This window comes from Coloeus monedula (assembly GCF_965178545.1).
Source record: "Coloeus monedula genome assembly, chromosome: 1".
Taxonomy (NCBI): Eukaryota; Metazoa; Chordata; class Aves; order Passeriformes; family Corvidae; genus Coloeus; species Coloeus monedula.
Window position 1 is genome coordinate 97352552 of NC_138781.1, and position 16190 is coordinate 97368741.

At 41.3% G+C, this 16190-nt stretch overlaps 1 protein-coding gene across 3 annotated transcripts in view; it reads right to left on the reverse strand.

Annotated features, from left to right (window-relative positions):
• Positions 1-14368, reverse strand: part of STX17 (syntaxin 17) — a 28851-nt gene extending 14483 nt beyond the window's left edge. The window contains exons 1-3 of one of the 3 annotated variants that reach the window (XM_082283791.1): positions 14158-14368; positions 8218-8399; positions 4154-4219 (exon numbers count right to left, since the gene is read on the reverse strand). In XM_082283791.1, the coding sequence (XP_082139917.1) occupies positions 4154-4219; positions 8218-8399; positions 14158-14230 (321 nt within the window). In that variant the 5' untranslated portion in view covers positions 14231-14368. Of the gene's footprint in view, positions 1-4153; positions 4220-8217; positions 8400-13784; positions 13921-14157 lie in introns of those variants that run through there. The other 2 variants (XM_082283792.1, XM_082283793.1) reach the window with 2 other exon arrangements.
• Positions 14369-16190: the final 1822 nt, after the last annotated feature.

Here is a 16190-nt window from a genome sequence, read left to right on the forward strand (position 1 = left end):
ATTTTGGTCCATTGACTTCCAAAACCAAGCAACAATCTTTGTTTCAAATGGCTTTCTCACAAAAACCGTAGGAAAATAAAACTGGTGAAAACCTTGGGAAGTTATCCCTTCAATGCATGATCTGCTGTCCCTATATTATTTCTTCATGAAGAGCTACAACATCCTTCATACCATACTGCCAGAATTCATTATTCTCTAGCACTTCCTTATGTCTAGCAGAAATCTCCCTGGCCTCAGTTTAAACCAAGTACTTCTAATCCTCTCTGTTCAAAACGGGAAAAAACAAGCCCTATCCTCCTTGCAGCCATCCTCTCCCTGTTTACAGACAGACAGCACAATGCTGTCAGGTGTTCTTTGGGCAAAATAACGAATTTGTTGATCTTTACAAGAAGTCTTGTTTTCTCAGTTTCTGACTGCATTCACTGGTCTCTCCCTACTCACTTCATGCCTTCCATAGAAGCGTGGTGCCCAAACGGGACTGACTATTCTGCCTGGGATCCTACTACTGCTGATCAAAGAGATTGCAGGAGAAACCACACTGACTGCTCTTCCATTTATATATCCTAAGTTATTTGGCTTTTTTTGATCACTGCCACACAGTCAGTTCACTTCTACTCTGTGTCCCTCAAGTCTTACAAAATTCTCGGCCTAGGTCAAAGGAACTCTGAGTTTAAGGATCTCTCTACCCTGAAGATGGCCACAGTAATGAGGTGATAACAGAAACAATCTCCTGCAGAAATAAAGTACTCTGCACTACTCCTCATGCCCTCACAGCATATCTACACTGTATGCCAGAGGTACCTAACCTGAAGATCATTTTAGAGATGTCACAGAAGACCTGAGCCATACAACTGAACTTTGAAGATTTATGCAAAAAAAGAGCTGATCAGAAACAATCTTTTACTTGTAAACCATTTTCAGCTGAACTAGAAACCATAAAAGTGAAAAAGAAAAAAAAGAAACAGATTAACATTTTTCAAGCAGCTTTCCATGTTAGAGCAACACAGTGGACAGACCATACCTGCCTAAACGTGTTTTGCACAACAGAGTCTCTTTTCATGGGCTGAATACACACTAAAGCCAGTGTCTCAGTTTTGGAGTCAAAACGTCAGGAGGAAACACTCCGGAGTGAGTGTCTCCTCCGCAGGGGAAAGGGCCTCCCCTTTTCCTCCACCAGTAAGACAAGTGGGTCATAGCAAGTGAGAGTGGAAAAAAACAAACTGTTTATTAACACCCAAACAAAACAGGGTAGAACAGGATTTAAAAAACCCCCTCAAAATACAACAAATTCCTGGAGAGGGAACAGACACCTGGGCTTGGACCAGCCAGGGCCACCCCGCGGGCTCGCCCCCGCAGGCTCCCTGGACCAGCGAAGAGGGAAGGGAGGCACTGAGGCAAGGGGAAGGGAAGGGAAAAAAGAACAAGAAAACCCAACAGAGCCTTTTCCCAGCTAGCTGGAACCCAAAGGAACCCCCAAAAGCAGCACAGCGCTCCCGGCACACTCCCGCGCCCTGCCCGGGCCCTGGAGCCCTTGGGCTGAGCCGTTCAACCGCCCTGCACTTGGGTCCCGCGGCTCTGGCCCCGCCCCCGGGCCCATCCTAAAGGCACAGCGTCCTTGGGCATTGAGCGGACGGGTAAGGAGTAAAGCAGCTTCACAACATCACCCCAGGACAGCCAGACTGTTCATCCACTGCATTTTTCCTTTTTTTTTTTTTTTGGTTTAATGTCTTATTTCCTCTCTAGTAACTGCAGCATTTCCTTTCCTCTCACCACAGGAATGATCAGGGCAGTCCTTAGATGTTACAACAAAATACTGCCATTTCATTGAAATTAGCTTAAACCTTGCAATAATTAACTAATTGTGTGGTACAGTCAGCATGTATGTGGGCAAAGCCTAGAAAACTGCAAATTCATTCAGGCCCTAACATTTTAAGAAGTCCATGGACTGTCCCTAAAAATGAAAATATACAAGAGCACATTCAGAAAAACTAATACATGATATACAAGAGCTATTTTCTCAATATTTTTGAAGGGGTCTCTTCACACTCTGTGCATAGATTTATCTGTTTTCTTCACTTTCCTTTATAGAAGTTTTTAAAGTGGCACCCAGTCACCCGAAAGCAGAGCAACACATGTACGCTCATCTATACTTCTATTATAATTTTGACCATCATCAAAAAGTACAACAGAAGTAATTATTCTGGGTAAACTGAAAATTCGGAAAAATGGCTAATTATGTGCACATGGATTAAATGTAGAATGGCTGTGCATATATTTGTCTAAAACCTGTGGCGGATGCCTTGGGTCAATATTGACTTAGGGATTCCTAATGTATTTTTACAACATCTAATTTTGAGAGCAAAGTGTGTGCTTGCAGAGAACATTTGGTATCACAATAATTAATCTGATTTCTTTGCAAACAAACAGATCACAAGTCCATTGGTAAACATTTAAACAGCTTACAGCAAACACATTCTACATGTCGTATAATTTATTATCAAGTACTCCAGACTTCTAACTATTTAATTAAAACAAAGAGCCAGTCTGCTCTTCTTGCATGCACCCAGATACTTTTTCTGCTCTCTGGATATCAGAATGTGAACCACTTTAATGCATCTAGATCTGTACCCAGAGCTAGAAGCAATAAGCATTAAATAAAATGTAAGAAAATTTATTTTGACAGAGAGTGAAAACAGCAATCTTTAGATTCAAGACAAATATAAATGTTTCTAGAGACAAATAAACAGTTTTCTTATTAAAGCACTTAAAATATCTAAAAAGAACATCTTCAACTTTTTTTTCTCTAATTATTGATAGATTTTTGTCTTGCTAAAGAAATTATACTGATAATTTAAAGTTACAAGAGAAGCTTTTCCCACAACTCAGATGTGAAAACAGATTAGAGAACAGACATAAGAAAACGCAGGCTTACTACACCATACCTGTTAAAAGGCCATTTTTTTAATAGAATTTCCACCTTAGGAAGACTCTTTGAATATGAAGAATAAACTTGCATTCAAATTTCAAAAGTACTTGGTGGAAAATCAAAATAAACACTCAAACCTCCAATTAGCAGAAAAATCAACAGGATTTCACATGTAACTTCCTACCATCTACACTAAATAGAAAGCTCATTAACACCTTCCATTCCTCAAAAATGATACGTATCTCCAGCTCTCCCTACCATCTAATTCCATTGTTAATCAGGATCAAGTTCTTCTTTCTGAGGCGAGCCACTTTTGTGTTTTTGTCATTTTTAGTCTGGTCTGATTTCCCACAAGTGTCAGTAAGACACTGAAACAAAGATGGGAATTTACAGCATTAGAGCTGCGAGATGCATTGGTTTAAGACTGTGACACCTGTGCAGGCAAATCCTGCTTGTCTACATGCAGTGTAGGTCACTTACAGTAGCAAAGACAGGTCCCACCTCTGAACAACATTTATGAAACCAACACAAGATGCCTCTCCTGGCCAACACACGTCTGTCCCCAGAATATTGGCAGTGCAGCTGTTAGAGACACTAGATGCTGTACCTGCCTCAGCAAACTTAGTGCTGCAGATCTGGTCATTGTGTTCTTCTGTACTGACAATCTTCTTCGGCTGTATGTGATTTAGCTGATGTCTTGCTGAGCTTCTTGCATCATTTTCATCAAGACATAGGTATTTTTAGAAACAGTATAAGATTCCCAGTGTGCTGAGTTATGGATGACTATGCATGAAGTCACTGAGATGATGCCCGTGTTGACAAATGTGCCGGTATTTCCTCCCTTGACAATATCATGCACGTAACAACAGATGTGATCACCAAACTAGTAGTCCAGATGTTCTCTATGTCTGAAATCACGCTTTAAAATTAGCAGTATCCCTTATTGCAATAGCTGTCTTCTAATTTAACAACGTAAGAGGATAGTTTGCAAAAGATCACAGTCTCCAAACTTCTGCTTCTTCAAGAACATGGAAACATTTCTGACTGTATTTGCCTCATAGGACACAATCAGGAAATTCCTACCTTTCAAATGAAGTAAAGCAAAACTGTGTGCTTGTCAAACCCACCTGTCAAATATATGTCTCTCTGAAGGTCCATCCCTGAGGTAACCAGAACTACGTATGCAATTTAACCCCATCAGTAGCACAGCCATTTTCATATCCTTACCTGAACTGTTCGTCCTGCATTGATGTGCTCTTCGTGCAATCTGTCCCAGAGCCTGCATCTCTGATACTAAAACAGAGGAAAACGACTCCTTAGAATTGCTATTTTTACCAACTGGCTATGCAGAAAAAAAGCCACCTTTGGTAAATGATCACTAGTTTTCCAAAACTGACAGTAAAGAAGTCCAGTCATAAACAATTCCACTGCAAAATTAGAGAGGTAAATAGCAATGTATTTTGTGAAAAATTTTGTACAGTATATTTTATTGAAGTACAGACAACCAGGGTTTCAGCATCAGTTTTTAACATCCAAGTGATACTGCATCCTGACACTGCTGTGGCATAATTCACTTGGTGGGCAGTAGAACAAGTGGCAGAAGAAGGAGAAAAGAATGGAATTGTGAATAAGCAGTACTGGTGATATAGGACAATGAGGTATCTGGTACTATTGACACAGAAAATGGCATTCATTACACAATGCTACTGTCTACATTTACACTCAACGTTTCTACATAGCTACAAACACAGCTACAAGAGCCAACAGGCCAGATCTGGCACCTTCAGGAGGCCCCACTAACTTCAGTGGGCAACTATTGATACAGTACTGCCCACAGACCAGACTATTACATTAGCAGAGAGCAAGTTTGGCAAAAGAACTGCCTATTATCACATATCAACCTTTTCATCATTAACATGAATCGGTCTCTCCTATAGGCAGTTGACACAAATAATGTAGAGACTTCAGCATAAAAAAGATAGTAAAATAATAGAAGTAGAAGCAGTGATTCCTGGAATGTGTGCTATCAAAGAATGCATTTACAATATTAGACAATACTAGAATATTTTTTTAATTGTTTAGATAACAAGGCAAAATATTTACCATGATTTGTAAGGTATTTTAATGTAAAGTTTAATTCCTCAATTTCTTAATATGCTTTGCTACCAGCAAAAACCTTTCTTTACAGCCTCTATCTTTCCATAATTATTTTCATAATTTTAGATGCCACAGCAATAAGGATCACAAGTTACTCAGCTTCCTAAAATACAATGAGAAATCTGAAGTTGCTGCTTATTTTCAGAGCAAAAAGTTCTTTCATGTTAGGACTTTGTAGTTTTATAGAAGATAAGAGGTTTAGTGTTCAACAAAGTTAGATTAACATCATTCTTCTATAAACAGAAAAACAACAACCTCTGAATAAATTGCTGTGCCATTAAAATTGCTGCCAATGTTCTTTAAAAAAAAAAGGTCAAGAAGTCCTGTATCAACAGTAGATCTTCCAATTTAGTCATCCCTGAAAGAGTACTGAAACAGGAATTCCTCAGGTTTTAACAAAAGGGGTTTAGGGAAAAACCACCTATTTAATTTCAACTGACTGTAACACATTGTCCAAATAACTAATGATAAAAAATCCTGTGACAAAAAATTTCTCAGGAAACTTTGACTGCTCTTCATAATTTCTACTAGAAATGCTCAGCACATTCATCAGCTTTATATATTTAGAGGTTTTATTACTTTGCTTCAAAATTCCAAATATGCTAGTGCCGAGCCCAAAGAATCCAATGACTTAGCACACCCAGAGCAATGACACGTGGTCAGAGAATTCCTCCTTGTTGACCTCTCTTTGTCATGCATACACAAAGTAGGCCACTCTCCTGGACAATGTTCACCCTGGGGGCCTCAAGGATAGGAAAGCTTGAGAAGAGATAGTATTGACATTATTTATTGTGGAAGCTGGGGCTGTTCAGCCTGGAGAAGAGGAGGTTGCGCTGACACCTCATTGCAACCTTCCAGTATCTGAAGGGGGCCTACCAGGAAACCAGAGAGGGACTCTTCATCAGGATTTGTAGTGATAGGACAAGGAGCAAGGGGCACAGATTGAAAGAGGGGAAATTTAGGTTACAGATTAGGAAGAAATTCTTTATTGTGAGGGTGGTGAGACACTGGAACAGGTTGCCCAGGGAGGCAGTGGATGCCCCATCCCTGGCAGTATTCAAAGCCAGTTTGGATAAGGCCTTGAGCCTGCTGGAAGGCATTCCTGCCCATGGGAGGGGGTTTGGGACTAGATGATCTCTAAGGTTCATTCCAACCCCTTAACATTCTATGAACAAATACATGTAAAATTAAGGGAGGTCCATGAAGTAAAAACATCTATGGAATCCTAACCTGTTATATCAGGTCCACAGGAGGGCCACAAAAATGGTCCAAGGGCTCAACAGCTCTCCTGTGAAGAAAGGCTGAGAAAGTTGGGATTGTTCAGCTTGGAGAAGAGTAGGCTCTTGAGAGACCCTACTGCAGCCTTTCCATAAATAAAGAGGGCTTAGGAGAAAGACGAAGACTTTTTACTAAAGCCTGCAGTGGCAGCATAAGGGGCAATGCTTTTAAACATTTAGAGGAGAAGTTGAGATTGGTCGTAAGAAATTTTTTTTATAATGAGGGTGGTGAGGCACTAGAACACGCTGTCCAGAGAAGTTCTGGATGCCCCAGCCCTGGAAGTGTTCAAGCCTAGGTTGGGTGGGGCTCTGAGCAACCTGATGTAATGGAATGTGTTCCCACCCCATGGCAGGCGGGTTGGACTAGATGATCTTTAAAGCTTCTCTTCCAACCCAAATCACTCTATAGTTCCATATTTCTGTGGTATTAAATCATAACTGTGCTATAGCCAAATAGTTTGTAGTCCACAACAGAAATATAAAACATTAGGTTACTCTTAAACACTCGATCTTTTTTGCTCCGAGTCCATTCTGTAGAGAGCTCTCTTTAGAAAGAGACTTTGATACTTTTGCTTTGGAACCCTTCCATCTCTCCTTGAAAGCAGCCAGTGGACATGAAGAGAACTCAAAAGTTTGTCATAATATCTCCTGCTAAAAGCTCTTCAATAAATGTCTTATTCAAACATCTACACTCAGATAAGACTGCAGTAAGACCCAGATACCCTCATTTCTCATTTTGTGTCACCTTTACAATCTTCCCACCACAACAATGGTCCCCAGCCAAAGGCAAAAAGTGTTTCACACAACATCCTTTGGCACAGTCACAAGAAATGAAATTAAAACTGAAAGCAAGAGAGAAAAAGTGTCTTACAGCACTTTTTTTTTGAAAGGATTGTTGCATATCACCAACAAAGCTTAGGGCAGTAAGCCAAACAAAATCTCCACCTTCCTGTACTACCAAGTCAATTGCTGTTATCTAACAGACTTACAGACAGCTGTAACTCTTTTGGATACACATGCATTTTATTCCCTCTTGGACTGAAAGGCCATCCAATCCATGGAATGTGCTTTAGAAAACAAGAATTTTCATGGGGAAAACATGGAAAGAAAGAAAAAGCACAGAGAACTCATTTCCTAAGGATATAGCTTTTAAGTTTTCCAAAACTGTCATACAGAAAGTTGGACTCTCAAATAGTTGAGAAGCAATGATGATGAATTGATGGTAGCCACTTCCTCTGAAAAGGTGTATTCAAGGTCAAATTTCATTATATATTGATTTTATAGTTTCTTCAAACAGTGATTTAGGAGATTAATTGTTTGGACTATCTCTGGAACCTAAGGTTTAAATCAATATTCATGAAATGAGGTTAGAGATATTGGCTTCATCATAAGTAAATAATGTTGCTCCTCTAAGCAATTGGACATAATTAGTGATTTTTGTTTAAAAGTAGCCTGTAAAATAAACAGGATCAGATTCTATAAAATTATCCTTTTACCTTTAGGGATGTTTGGCTTACATAGCTGAAAGTTAATTTTAGAAAAAATATTTAAGAGAAAATCATCATGACAGCTCACAAAAGTACTGTAACACATTCATTATAGCTAAAATGCATGTAAAAGATACAAAATGCAAATTATCATACAAGTATTTCAACCAAACTATTGCTAACAATGTTTACTACAAATGTAAAGGCCTTTGTGCACACAATTACAAGACAATATAGAACTTTCGTCTTTAGCCAAATTTGAATTAAAGCACTTTGTCATCAACTTCTCATCAAAAACTCTACATAATCTTTCAGTGTGTCTGCTTCTATAGTGTAAAAAGAACTACATTAGTAAAAAGTGAACACTAACCTTCTCAATATTTATTTGGTGTTTTCTTAACCTTTCCAAATCTGTTGGAATTGCCACTTTAATGAATTTCTGAATTGCAGGTTCAATTCGGCGGAGTTTAACTTTTTCTTCATCTTCAGACATCCTAAAAGCAGCTTTCAAGTCAACAGTTGCCCGATATACCTTCACCAAGGTAAAAACCCCTAAAAACAAAGGAAAATTCAACAAGAAGGAGTAAACTTGAATCACTTTTTAAAGAAATCAAAATAAAATAAATCAGTCTTTCTAATAAACACACATCCCCCAAAACCACAATTAAGCAGTATTAATACTTAATATCTGGATATTTGCATTTAATTGTATTACCTCTATTTATTTGCAGGCTTTGGGGATCATTTTTCATAAAACTTAACACTAACAAAAAAAAAACCAGCAAAGTAATTAAGGCAGAAGCAAACATGCTTTGCAGCATAATGATACATGAAAAGATTTGAAAAAAACTTCCAATTAGATGCTTCGATTGATCAGAGTTCACGTTTTGCCAATTCACATTCAGAATCATCTTAAAAATTGTAAATCATGCCCTGAAAAGACACCAGAATAAAATTAATTTTGGAATTCCATTTCCTGGAAGTGTTAAGAGTTCCTGAATGAAGATTTGCACTCCAAATTGTGTATGCCCTCTACTGAAAATGACTAAGGCATCGCCTAGCAAGGGGTATAAAAAGGCTGCTGAAGTATTTGCAGGACCAGTGGGTACATAAAGAGCCTGAATTCTGTTCCCTGCATAGCATAAAACATAATTTTTGAGTTTCACTTCTCTAAAAGAGAGATGTGTAGTATTGTATGTAATAGCATTTATCTACAGAGCATAGGAGTAACCTAAATAAATTCCATTATGCTGAACGCACACAAGGGGAAAGAAGACACCTATGAGAAGGTTTTGTCACAAGTGTCAGTAAAAAGATATTTGCTAACTTGGTTATATGGAAGTACCTGAACTACATCAGCAACTGTATCAGCAAGCTTTCCCTGATTTTCCTCTCTCAGTAACTACACTGATTTAAAGTAATTAACCCAGCATAATCCTCCTGGTACAGGTGAGGCACAGCAGAATGTAACAGCTTAAAAAACATTCCTGTTTTTCCCACAGTCAAACATATTATCAGCAGTGAAACTAGACATTACTTTTCTCACATCTACCTATGGTGTGAAAATGCAGAGGGAAGGTGTTGATGTTTTTCTGAGACCTGTGATTCCTGCAGGCAGAGAGAACATGAGGGCAGACACCAGCTGATGGCACTGGGTCTTTGAACGGCTCAGTGTTCAGCCCCAGGCCCCTCATGCAGGCTGCAGGGAGCACACATACAAACCTGCTCCAAACTCAAAGGAGTCAAGTGTGGAAGCATCTTCCAGCAAGAAAGGGAGAGCACTTCTGGTATAGGGAGGAAGACAGTTGCAAATAAAACAATGCTGCATTTTTCAGAACGGAATGCTAACAGAAGACTCTCCTCCTGTATCTATCCCGCCCAACAAAGAAACTGAAAACTATGGAAAACTGAATGTTTACTCAGAGTAGATCAAGTTAGGGGAAGTCAACCTTTAATGTTTCAATGACACATCTTTTTTTTTTTCAGAACCTCAGAAGGAAATTATTTCATCAACTGACTTTGCAGTCTTTGCTAAATCATCCCCACTCCAAATTATAAAGACACACCACCAAGCAATCTTACAAATCCCCTCCTAACCTAAGGCATTTAATATTAACAGTCCTTCAAACAAACCTTCCAATAAACATGCAGTGGGAAGGTGACTTCACATTTTTCAGGTTGCAAAAAGAACTTTAATCCTTTTATACTGATTCACTCTTTTCATCATTCTAAAAACAGCAGTTTAAATGCAAGATGGTAAAAAATACATTCTATTATACCTTGGTCACTACAGTCCATAACTTTGGAAAGAGGCACTCATATATCACAGCTGACCTCTATTCAGAGTCTAGAACTGATTTTTTTTTTATAATGTCCAGAAGATAAAAAGCATCATACTCCAAACTGCAGTACTTCCTCTTCAAATACACATTTAATTTTGTGACAGATTATACACTAATCCATGAGTTTATGAGCTAGAAGTAATTAAAAATTGGTTCTTTAAAGATGTTTAATAGCCATGTCATGCTTTTCTTTCATACTGAATCATCTTGAAGAAGCGATGACACAAATTCTTCAAACATATAACACAACATGAACTCACAGAAACACACAGCCAGAAATGCAGCAGAAACTAAGCTAAATTCACCATAACTTTGTCCTTAACCTTTCATGACATCTAGAGATTGATGAGAGCCAAAACCGATAGTTTAGATGACTTACAATCTGGAGCACTGTGAAAAGAGTTAATGTAAACAATGGTCATGTGCCTTGGGTAGATTATCTGAATTTTGAATATTTGGCTGCATGCAGGGCTCTGGGTAGTCGTTTTCTTCTCCTTAAGAATTCTCAGACAGTAAAGGAACTTCCATGACAGTGTCTACCAATCTCTTAAAGACACTGCTGCCTAAAATTCACTGTGCAGCAAGTTTGAAAAACTAAGAAAAAAATGTAAGAACTCTACATTCTCATCAGGTCTCCTGCTTAATTTTCTCTCAAATAGTATAGTAGCTTCTGCAACAAAAATTCTAAGACATAAATTATCAATGCAGTGTCTTACTTTTTTTTAAGTTCATATAATATTAACATTAAATAAATGAAATTAACATTATGCGTTTCTGCTTGTAGCTGATGTAATTTCAAGGAAACCTTGCATACTTTATTTGACTTGTGTTCTCCTAAGCATAATTTTAACAGTTAATTTCTGAAGTAATAATGCCTGTTCTTTCAGTAATCACAAAGTAACAGGACAGTTTAGGATGGCAGGATTTTCATGTGCCATCCAGTACAAGCTGAATTAGATGTCATTGCATGGGCCCTTGTCCAGTCAAGTTCTAACACTTCCATGGATGGACACTCCTCACACTCACTAGACCCCTCCTTCAGTGTTTGACTATTGTACAGGTTAAAACCAAACAAAACAAAGACCTTCCTTGTAGCCAAACCAGCTTGTGTCCACTGCTCCTCATCCCACTGTCACGCACCTCCAAGAGCAGCCTAGCTCTACAGCTTCTACCCACTACACTAAGGTCTCCCCTTCCTTCACCTTCTCTTAAGGCTGAACAAACCCACCCGTTTCTCCTTGAATATCACGTGCTCCAGCCCTCTAACCAGCATGTGGTCCACCACAACACACGGATCCTTTTCTGTAAGGCTGCTCTCCATCAAGTCTTCCCAACCTGTTCTAGGTGCAGGGCTTTCTTACTGCCTCTGCTGGAACTTTTGAGGTTTCTGTCTGCCCATTTCTCCATCCCCTCAAGATCCCTCTGAGCAGCAGCCCTGTCTGGCCTACAAACCACTCTCCTCAGGCAAGTGAAGTGAAAACAAACTTCAGCTTCTTAGGAAGGTGATTTTACCTCTGTCCTTGGATCTGAATATCAGTGACTAAAATAACACTAATCCAGAAGTGATCAAGACTGAGATGCAGAATAACTTCCAGTCAACTATGTCAATAAAGAAGACATACCCAAAGCATGCTGTAGCAGCACAAGTCACGTAGTTGCAGTCAACCAGAGGTAAAACTCTTCCCATGTAGGGTAACATACTTGTTATTATGAATTTCAGAAAATGCTGCTTACACGCCTCAAATGTTAACATTCATGAACTTTTGTTAAACTGCCTGCTGCTCTCGGTTCAAATGCAGTACAACAACGCACAACAAACCTCAGGAGTTCTGCTTGCCCAGGGAAACACAGTGTAATTCACCGATTTGATTTTAATTCACTCACAACACTTTAGACAACCACTGCCACTAGAAAAAGTACTTCCAGCATAAATGCCTTGTTGATAAGGACTGAAAGGCTAAAAAGCTTTTCCCTGTAAATAAAATTAATTAGAATATAAGGACATACAACAGCTTTCTCCCTAAGGTGACCAGAAACATTTCCTAGAGTGGTACTGGCCCCAAAATTGCAGTGACACCATATACACTATTGCTCACTTGGCTGAGGCCTGTAGTTAGTGAGGAACATGCTCCTGTGGTAGGCTACAGCCAAACTGCACTTTGGGACTAAATTACATCTTTTTCCTTCTGTCTGTAAAATAAATCAAAAGAAAATAGCTTTGTTAGGCTGAAATAAGGCACAGTCACCAGCCTCAGTGTGTTTACAAAGTAACATGAAACTGCTTAGTGGGATAAACAGCCACACGTTTGGGATCTCCCACAGAATACCCAGAATCAGCAGCTGTACGTGTCAGGCTGTGGTTCTCAGCAGATCTATGCTCTTGTGGATCACGTGGCAAGACAGACTTGTTCCAGGCAAAGCAAGGGCGCATGAGTGCATTTTGAGAGATCAGAGCAGACAACAGGCATTTTGTCCTGGATTTATATGTTTAAGCCAGCTGCAGAAGGGCAGAAAATACCTAATGACTAACACGTGAACACCTTCTGCACACAGCTGAACCGGTGGAGCGAGTCAGCAGTGGGCTGACACCTGCCATAAGACGCCACAGCAGTTCAACCTGCAATCAGAGCCCTAATACTGAATTCTCAGTATCAATAGAACTACGCCTCCGGTCTCACCCCAGAACCACACAATCAATTAGGTAGGAAAAGACTCTTGAGATCATCAGGTCCAACCTATCAACGCCACCCTGTCAACTAGACCATGGCACTAAGTGCCATGGCCAGTCCTTCCTCAAACACCTCCAGGGACAGTGACTCCACCACCTGCCTGCCCAGCCCATTCCAATGTCCAATCAACCTTTTGTGAAGAAATTCTTCCTGATGTCCAACCTAAACCTCCTCTGGTGCAGCTTAAAACCAATAGGTTCCGGAGGCCTACCCTGCCTGTACCATGCCCTGGAAAGACAAGGCGAGCGTGAAGAGAGCAGAAGCATAAAAAATAAAAATAGACTTTAAGTCTTACATAAAGGCTTCAAGCAAACTAAACTAGTTCTTTTTTCCTGATATACTATTTTAAAAGCTTGAGCAATACCAGGCTAAACAATTTGTCACGCTGCATAGAATGAATAAATAAATAAATAAATACAGACAATCCACGCTGGTGTGACAAGTTCTGTCCCGGATCAGCTCCCCACGACCTGACCGCGGACCTCGGGCCCAGCCGCTGCTGGGGGCACCCCCGGCTGGGCACCCTCAGCTCCTCCGCCGGGCACGGCCGGGAGCGGGACGAGTTCCGCCGCTCGGGGCCAGGCCGGGGGGAGCGGCAGCCGCCGCGGCCTCGCCGAGGGCCCGGAACCGGGAGTCGCGGGGGGAATCCCGGCGCTCGCTCCGCGCTGCGGCTCCTACCGGCCCCGTCCGCAGCGGCCCAGCCCAGGGCCCACCGTGCGCCCGCCAGGCCCCGGCCCGGCCCGGCTTTTCCCTCTCCTCGCCGGCACGGGGAGCGGGAGCGAAAGCGAAAGCGGAGCCGCCCCGGCCCCGCTGCCCGCTGGTCCCCGCTCCCTTCGACCCCCGCCCGCGGTCCCTCACCCGCTCACCCCCTCACCATGGGCCGGCCGTGTCACAGGCGCTGACCGCGGCCGGCAGCGGCCCCGGGACGCTGGGCGGGAGCCGGCGCCGGGCTCCCCCTCCGCCGCAGGGAGCGGCCCAGCCCCCGCCCGCCACACGCACACCCCCTCCACCGCCCCCGGGCAATCTTCCACGTTTGTTTTCCTTCGGGAACGACCGGTCGGGGGCGGGAAAGGGACGGAGAGGAGGAGGACAAGCTGTCTTGGCTACGGAGGGGGGGACCGGGAGTCTGGGGATAAGAGCTTATCGGGAGGGAAAAGTTAAATTTATTCTTCTAAAAGAGAGCCAAAGATTCCCGACAAAACTTTAAGAATTTTTTATAGAATCGTAAAATACTCTTACCTGGAAGGGATCCACAAGGGTCATCGAGTCCAGCTCCCGGCCCTGCACAGAACGATCCCCAAGAGCACACCATGGGAGCCTGTTCCAGTGCCCAACCACCCTCGGGGTGAAGAACCTTTTCCCGATATCCAGCCTAAACCTCTCCTGACGCAACTTCAGGACATTCTACCAGTATGTTTTGCAAATAAATTCGAAAATAAGTGCAACTTGTTTGTGCCTGACACACTGACGACTGGATCCTCCCCGACACCACACCCCCTGGCTGGCAGAGGATCTGCTCCCTGAGGCGTGCCCACACCTGTGGGACAGATGGAGCAGAACCTCCGAGGGCAGCCTGGTATCGCTTTTGATCAATTTGTCACTTCTGCATAGAAGTGTAAAACTGTCTGGCTACCTGGTAATATCTATAGAGCAACTATGTTACATCAATACTAGACCATTTTTTAACTAAACGTTAATAAAACAAAGTTAGGAAAGATTGCCAAAGTAAAAAATATGAATGCACGTTGGTTGTGATGTTCTAAACAAGATTTATGTTATCTGTTTATCTGTTGTTCCATGACTTTTTGGCCAGTTTCAATCTGATTTGGAGGAAGTCATTATGGTCCTGTAAGTTTTGTGGAAATTGCTATGTCACAGAGGAAATAAATCTGAATTTGTTTCCTCAGTGAAGGAATAGTAAGCAAAAAGCTCAGCCCTTACACATTCTTGTTAGCAGCAAACAGCCAGCCAGTCAGTGTGTATATATTAGCCATCCACTTTACTCAGACATAGTTCTAGACTGCTAGATGGGATTTTCAGAGGGCTAATGGAGAAGAAATTTTAGTCATAATTATGCCTATTTAGGGGCTGAAGAATCCAAATCAACAGAATCCCATGGCTCCATTAATTTTGTTGTTCACAGCACAGCTTCTGGAATGGCAATGGAATACTGGGGAATACCAGGCTACTAAAAAAAAGCTTACATTGGGCATATATTTTAAAAAGGTTAAGGAGGATGACACAGGCTAGCCTAGCATTGATAGTTTGACCCAGATTAGGAGCAGAATCATGAAAGTATTGACCTTGGATACAATCATTAAATGCCAATAGTTGAATGCTAGTCAACATATTTTTATGAAAAATATTTGATTAAATGTGTTTGAATTTAAGTCTGGTAGACAAAGGTGGTAATGTTGATGCAATAGCTTCCATCTGATGTAAAGCAGTATGCTATTCTCATAAGTACAATGAGGAGTGCAAGTTCTATGTAGTTCAAAGAATCATAGAATTACAGAATGGGTCAGGTTGGGAGGGACCACAGTGGGTCATCTGGTCCAACCTCCCTGCTCAAGCAGGGTTATCCTACAGCATATTGCACAGGATTGCATCCAGATAGTTCTTGAATATTTCCGGTGGGGGAGGTTCCACAACCTTTCTGGGCAACCTGTTCCAGTTCTTGCTCACCAGCACAGAAAATAAGTTCTTTTTCATGTTCAGGTGGAACTTCCTGAGCGTCAGTTTCCGCCAGTTTCCTCTTGTCCTGTTGCTTGGCACCACTAAGCAGAGCCCAGCTCCATGCTCTTAACACCTTCCTTTCACATACATGTACAAATTGATGAGGTCCCCTTGCAGTTGTCTCTTTTCAAGGCTGAACAGGCCCAGTTCCCTCAGTCTTTCCTCATAAGTGATAATAAGATCATAGTAAGTGATTCAGGTGACAGTTCTTGAGAGGAGTAATTCTAAGTGAAGATTTGTCATTAGGTTCTCTTGGTGTTATTCTTGGCCTGGTGCTATTAGAAATCACCTAGACAAAAATACTGAATGACTACTTTGCTCTTATAAATAGAGATAAGAGCAATTCACTTAGATAAACTGATTTGAATTGCTTTTTAAGCTTGTCTCACTTGCAAAAATACTCCTCTGAAGCCAGTCAAATTGGAGGTCATGCATTCAAGATAAAGTCTTAAGGTCACACCTGGAATCTGAGGGAGAATGACTGGCATGAGACAGTGCTAAAGAGGACCTGGACATAATCAGCTAAACATGAGCTC